The 6,768-nt window shown below is 55.4% G+C and overlaps 1 protein-coding gene across 3 annotated transcripts in view; it reads left to right on the forward strand.

Moving 5' to 3' along the window:
- The window catches only part of Slc5a10 (solute carrier family 5 member 10), a 65,362-nt gene that overhangs the window by 14,598 nt on the left and 43,996 nt on the right, over positions 1 to 6,768 (forward strand). For 2 of the 3 annotated variants that reach the window (XM_076869869.1, XM_076869871.1), the window contains exons 6-8: positions 4,647 to 4,752; positions 5,027 to 5,107; positions 6,505 to 6,710. In XM_076869869.1, coding sequence (XP_076725984.1) covers positions 4,647 to 4,752; positions 5,027 to 5,107; positions 6,505 to 6,710 — 393 coding nt within the window. The remainder of the gene's footprint in view (positions 1 to 4,646; positions 4,753 to 5,026; positions 5,108 to 6,504; positions 6,711 to 6,768) is intronic. The other variant, XM_076869870.1, reaches the window with a different exon arrangement.

Raw genomic sequence — 6,768 nt, forward strand, 5'->3', positions numbered from 1 at the left:
TCAAGTGAGTGGCTAAGGTGGAACTTCCCGAGCAGCAGAGGGGAGAGCTCCTTAGAGACTACCATCTCCAGGCCTCCCTCCCTTCCTCCCTCCCTCCCATGTACAGATGTGACCGCTGAGACCCACACTGCACCCCTGGCCAAGATCACAGCCACCAGGCAGAGTTCTGTTAGAACCCAGGTCTCTGCCACCAGGCCCAAGGGCCTGACCACTACACTACTGCTCCCCAAATAGCCAGGATGTGGCACTCCAAACTCCACCTTGTGATGGGGTGACTCAAAGGACCCAGCTATGAAAAGGGGAGTGAGCAGTCACATCAAGGCCAGGCTTCAGAACCAACGCGGGAGCTGCCTAGATGAGGCAGAGGGCGAAGCTGAAGCAAGGCTAATTGCTGGTCTTGGTTTGGGAGGGGACTAGGGCTGCCCTGCTCCTGGCTTTGGAGTAAAGCCGTTTCAAGTGCACGCATTCTACGGGGGCCCCCAGAGGTCCTGACGGCACCAGGCTGAGCTTTAGGAACATCTCATGTGTCCGCCCATCCAGAAGCCATCCCAGGTGCAGCCTGTCCTGACAGAGGTCCTAGAACTGGCCTGCAGCCACCCCTCAGGCGGGGGCACCTGCCTGCCAGGAGGACCTATCATGGGAGGGTATGGAGAATCACCCACTGCACTCATCTAGAGAAACTGTGAGCTCTGGCCGGCCGTTTAACTTCTGTGGAAAATAGGGAAGGCAGGCACAATACCCTGTGCCACTTGGACTGAAAACCCCACCAGCCTCACCTCTCCCTCTTCTCCTTCTGGTCTCCTTGCACTGCCACCAACCTGCCAGGCCTAGTCCTGCTTTAGCACTTGCTGTGGCCTCTTCCTGGAGCCCTGTTCCCCAGCTGTGCCCTTGGCTCCCTCACCTCTCTTAAGCTTTTTAAATTCTTTATCCCTGCCCCAGGGAGACAGCTCCCTTACCTTTTCTCTCTCCTTCCTATCCTTACACAGAATCATTGACTTAGAATGTCTATTGTCCGTCTCCCCCATTTTTTCTCTTTGTTCCCTGATGCATCCCCAGGGCTGTTGGTGCCTGGCACACCTCCCAGAATTGAATAAGTTAATATAAGTCAGGATCGGCTCATTTTTTTCTACAAAGAGCCTGATATTTTTCTATAAATATTTTGGGATTTGGGGGGGCCATCTAGTCTCTGTTCCAACTCCTCAACTCTGCTGCAGTGGCCAATAGTAGAATAAGGTGGGTCTGGATTTGGCCTGCAGTTTCCTCTGGTCTCTGGAAGCATACTTACCTATGGTGCACCTACTGTGTGCCTGGCTCTGGGTGAGCAGGCCAGCCCAATGAGCACTTTCCAGATGGGTGTGAAGCCCGGACAGAGCATTACCATCACAGCAACGGTGAACATCTGAGCCAAGAAGACAACTCGGGAGGTGATAGTGAGGGGAGGGGACAGGGGCGCTCTGGGGTGGAGATTCAAGCTTTGCTGCATTATCTGGGCAAGAGTTTGGCAAACACAAGGAGTCAGGGAGCTGCTGGTGGGGCTGGAGTGCAAGGGGCATGGGGAAAAGGGGAGCATGATGGGACAGATGGGGGGGTAGCCAGCAGCACACAGGGCCTGGGGCTGGGCAGGGCAGGTGGTCTGTATTCCTTGTGTGGTGTAAATGCTGGCATCCCCTGAGTTTTCTCCAGAACAAGCAGTTCAGGAAGAAGCAGTGAGGGTCTCCAGGGGCAGCACAGTGGGTGGGGAAGAGTGCAGGGCTGTTTGGGGAAAGAATCCACAGCAGTGGCCAGAAGTTTCTGTTCTGAGCCCTCAAGAGATAGTGACCGTCTCTATAGAAATGAGCGAGGACCTGGGCAGGGGACACAGGGAACAACTTAATAGGATAATCCATCACGCAGTAATTCATAAATATCAGTGCAGGGCTCCATGGCGGCCAGGTGGGGACAGGGAGAGGGAGTAGATGAAGGGATCAGAAGCACCAGGCCGTCTCTAGCCTTTGGCTGCTGATGCGCCTTGTAGGGGACAGTGTCCACCAACTGGGAAATGGAGTGAAGACCCCAGAACCTGGGAAGCTTAGGGTTCCAAGCTGTGGGAGCCCCACAGATCAGCCCCCATGCTGCTCATGGACTTTGAACAAGATATGAACTTCTCTGTGTCAAAGTGTCCTCATCTAAGGAGTGCAGTTGGCCATCCCAGCCACCCGCCAGAGGGCCACAGCATTAGATGAGGCTCTGAATACCATGCTCAGGACTGTGCCTACAGACACGAACACTTGTCATCTATCAAAGGTGGCAAGTGGACAAAGGTCTCCTTGGGGACAACCGGGGATGCGGAGGACCAGCAGAGTCTCTGGGTATAAGATAGAGGGAGAGGGGTCAGGGGCGCTCTCCAGGCAGACATGTTGGAGTCCTGCTCGGGGAAGGAGCAGGGCAGTGGTGGGGTTGAGTGTGGGCCAGTTGGGACCCTGGACATCATCCTGGAACTTTCTCATGGGTCTGAGCAGTGGCTCTGGTCCTGCTGGGTGGTGGAGCGAGGTCCTATCTACAGGGATGCAGCTGCCTGGTGTTGTCCTTTTGATTGGTTCCCAGGGTTATGCCCACAGTGGGTGAGTTTGACTTTGGTCAAACTCTTGACTTTGGTCTCTCCACTCATGTCTTCAGGGGTTTGACTCTGCAGCTGCTCCTGGGCCAGAGAGGAGGAAGCCCCCTCAGAGGTTGCTTAGCTTTCTAGAGCATTCCTTGGGGAGGGCTATGCAGAGGGAGAAGCCACTGCTCCTGCTGAAGTGAAGTGGCAGAAGTGACTGTTCACTCCACATCCACTGCATTTTTATAGATGAGACCCACTGAGGCTCAGGGGGTGAAGTGACCTGCTCAGAACTGTATGGCTGGGACACAGCAGACCAGGAAAACAGACCCAGGGCCATGTGGGTCTTAGCTTCTACCAGGCAGAAGTTTGTTGGACCCTCAGCAAAGAGGGCTTGGGTTGCAACAGAGAGTCAGGCAGGAATAGATGTGTGCAGGTCCTCACCAGGGGACTTTTGGGGGTTGCAGGGAGTTGTGCCCTTGTGGGACCTACGTCATGTAGGGTCCTACAGAGAGGACTCAGCTAAAGTCCTCCCCACTCCTCAGCCCTCTTCAAAGCCTGCTCCCATGGAAGGAAGGGAGGGAGGACCGACTATCCACCAGGAGCAGAGGTGTGGGTCCAGGAGGGTGAGTTTTGAAAATGAGAGGCAGAGACTGGGACAGTCCAGGGCAGATGGGGCTAGTGAGCTGAGGCCAGAGTCAGCAAAAGTGCTGGGTGGTGAGTCTGGTGTGACCAGGGCCTGGAGACCAGGTGCATAGACTAGGGCTCCATTCCAGAGATGTGGGGTCCAGAGGGGTTCTCGGCAGCAGCTGTAGGGCAGCCAGGCAGTGGCAGGCAGTCTGTTGCTGTGAGCTTTCTAGAGACCTCCTGTCCCAGGGTCTGGCTTTGGGAAGTCCCTTTACTGACTTGGGGCCTCAACTTCTCCTCGTCCTATGGGGTGAGGACTTGAAGAATCCTTCAAGGAAGGGTTAGGGTTAGCATTTCTGGGCTTCTCGGCTCAGGCTGGAGGCCAACCTCCCCCTCCCCAATCTCTCTCTGAACCACCCCTCACATGCACACTCATGCACACCGCTAAAGCCACAAGCCCAAATGGCTGTACTCTCCAGGAGCAAGGAGGAGCTAGAGGAAGCAGTGTAGGGAACATGGGTTATGGAGTCCATCTTGTTCTTACCTGGACTCTGTCCCAGGGGCTCTGGTCCCCGGGCCCTGGCTCAAGATAGTGCTGGCTACTTCAACTTGGGCCAGGCTCTGGGGGAGATCAAAGGACTTCGGGTCCATGCCTCATGGGCTCTAGGAAGACCAAGTCTTGTGCAAACTTGTTGCACACAGCTGAGGGCTCCAGTGACCCACAGTCCTGTCCCAGCTTTCTCAGGGTCCCAACACTGTATTTCAGGCAATCCCCCCCCCTCTACTGAGCCAACACAAAATGGCAACAGGGGTGGGGCAGGGTGAAGCCCATTATTTGGCCCCGGGTCCCAATGGGATTATGTATGGTCTGTAAGGCTGATTCCGGCACCGAGGCTGCCTAACCCCAGACTGAGACTCCTACCCGCATGTGGCCCAATGTCTGGGACAGTGCAGCTGTAGGCCCAGACCTCTAACCAGCCCTAGCCTGTGACATGCCTGTGAGCACTCTGGCTTCAGGTCCAACCTCACGGGAAGGAGTGGACGATAAGCCACTCTGTTCCCCGCCCACCCCCAGCACCTGTTTTCTGAGGCCCACTAGTCTTCATGAGCCTCCCCATGGATTCCTCTTGGACTCTTCCTTGTTAAGGTCACTCTAGGAAGCGAGGGGAGAGGGCTCTTCTGTATCCGTTGGGAAGTGATTAAATTCAACAACACCATGCTTTCTGGTGGGCACTGGCCACCCTGGACTTTATTAATGACAGTACATCCCTGGTACATCTGCACATGGCTCACAGCTGCCGAGGCCACTTCTTTCTCCCACCTTCACAATAGCCCCAGAAAGCGCATTTCCCAGGTCACATGGCCCGTCAGTGCAGCGCCAGGGCTCTGACCATCGGGTCCTGGTAACCTTGGACTTCTACCCAAAACCTTTCTTCCTCAGATCGACCTGTACGCCGGGGCCCTCTTCGTGCACATCTGCCTGGGGTGGAACTTTTACCTTTCCACCATCCTCACACTTATCATTACCGCTCTGTACACCATTGCAGGTATGGTTCCTCTGACAGGGTAAGGGTAGGGGCCTGAAGGGAGGGCCTGCCCACCACTGGCTTGGGCAGAGCCAGGAGACGCACAGGAAGCACCGTGGGCTCCGGCGGGGAGGCTCCTTCCCAAGGAGTGCAACCAGGTGCTTCAGCTCATTGCTCACCCACCTCTGAAAGGGTAGGGGGCACATCTGGGAACAGCTGCCCCAACAAGAGCTCACTAAGTTGGCTCCTTTGAGGCCAAGGGACCCCACACCTCCAGTAACCTTGTTCCCCACAGGGGGCCTGGCCACTGTGATCTACACGGATGCCCTGCAGACAATCATCATGGTGGTGGGGGCTGTCATCTTGGCGGTCAAAGGTAAGGGCTGGGGGCCATGGCTATAGAGGGGGGTGGGCTGCCCCAGCAACCTGCAGGACTGATGAGGTTGTGCTGCTAGGCAACCATCCCTTGCAGGCCTCTCCTGGCTGCCCCGCTGCCCAGCTGTCACCAGCTGTGGGCCGGGTAAGGAGCTGACTCAGGAACACAGGGCCTGCCGTGTGCCGCCCTGGCTCAGGACTGACAGCAAGGTGGGGCTGCCGGAGGGTGTGGAGGCAGCAATTAGGAGACCACAACACTGCCCAGGCGTCTCCTCCAATTGTTTAAGATCAGGAACAGAATCCTGAAAGGTGATGCTACCTACTGCTAGAGGCAGGGGAGGGGAGAGGAGCATTTAGACAGAGTGATGACATTAGTCTGGGAATAGCTTATAGGGCTGCCAGGGGCTGGGGGGTAGGGTGGAGGTAGTGAGCTCCCTGTCCCTGAAGTACGCAAGCAGAGCCGGGAGGATCCCACAAAGGGCAAATGGAAGCCTTTAAATATTTCCAGACTCAGAATCTGAGATCCTGCAGTTGAGCAAACTCTAACCCTTGTGTAGCATCTGTACCTTTGCTTTGATACTCAGATAGGTCCCTGAACACAGATCCTGGCCCAGGTTCCCTCTTCCATGATCTGCTGGGGAACAGGGCTTGGGGCAGAGACAGGCTTCCTCCTCTTAGCCCATGGACCCTACATCCACAAACCTCACTGCACATGAGGGACCCAGACAGCTAGGCCCAGTCTGGATGGGAGTGGAGTGACCACGGCTATGGCCAAATCACAGACAGGCCAGGGCTTGGCCATGCAGAGTCCTGACCCCGAGGTAGACAGAAACAATGAGGGGAAAGATTTGCTCTGGACTTGAAAGACCCCTGACTTGAGCCCCCACCTGCCCAGCAGGCTGCATGATCTTGGAGGAGTCACATCACTGCCACCAATTCTTGGCTCTACTAAAATCACAACCTTTTGGAACCTGGGTCAGGACATTTAACACTTTAGATGCCTCAGGAAAGTCTTTGAGTGCCAAGAAAAAATGTTTTGCTTCCTTGAATGGGCAGTTCAAAACCTGGCGGAGAGCCCCTTAGCGGAGGCCCACATGCATCTGGAGACCAGCAGTGATTCCCACCAGGCCAAGTGGACACAGTGGTGTCCATGTGCAAAATGCTCATTTAATAGTATTATCTTAAATACAAATAAAATAGTTATTTAATTTCACCTTTTTTTTTTTTTTTTTTGAAACCCTCTACCCACCACACCTTCCCAAATGCCAGGAAAGGCAAGGTAGAAAAAATTCCAGTTTGACGCATTAGGATGTTATTTGTGAGATGAGGAAGTGCAGCAGGAGCTGGGGAGTCAGGGCCACCCAATCAAACTGTCCCTGTCCTGCCCAACCCTTCCAGCTTTCGACCAGATCGGTGGATATGGGCAGCTAGAGGCAGCGTATGCCCAGGCCATCCCCTCCAGGACCATCGCCAACACCACCTGCCACCTGCCACGCACAGATGCCATGCACATGTTCCGGGATCCCTACACAGGGGACCTCCCATGGACCGGGATGACCTTCGGCCTGACCATCATGGCCACCTGGTACTGGTGCACCGACCAGGCAAGTGCCAGCGACGCCCACCCTCTCCACCTTCCTGCCTTCCAAGCATGGGCTCTGG

Source organism: Callospermophilus lateralis, chromosome 11 (assembly GCF_048772815.1).
Source record: "Callospermophilus lateralis isolate mCalLat2 chromosome 11, mCalLat2.hap1, whole genome shotgun sequence".
NCBI lineage: Eukaryota > Metazoa > Chordata > Mammalia > Rodentia > Sciuridae > Callospermophilus > Callospermophilus lateralis.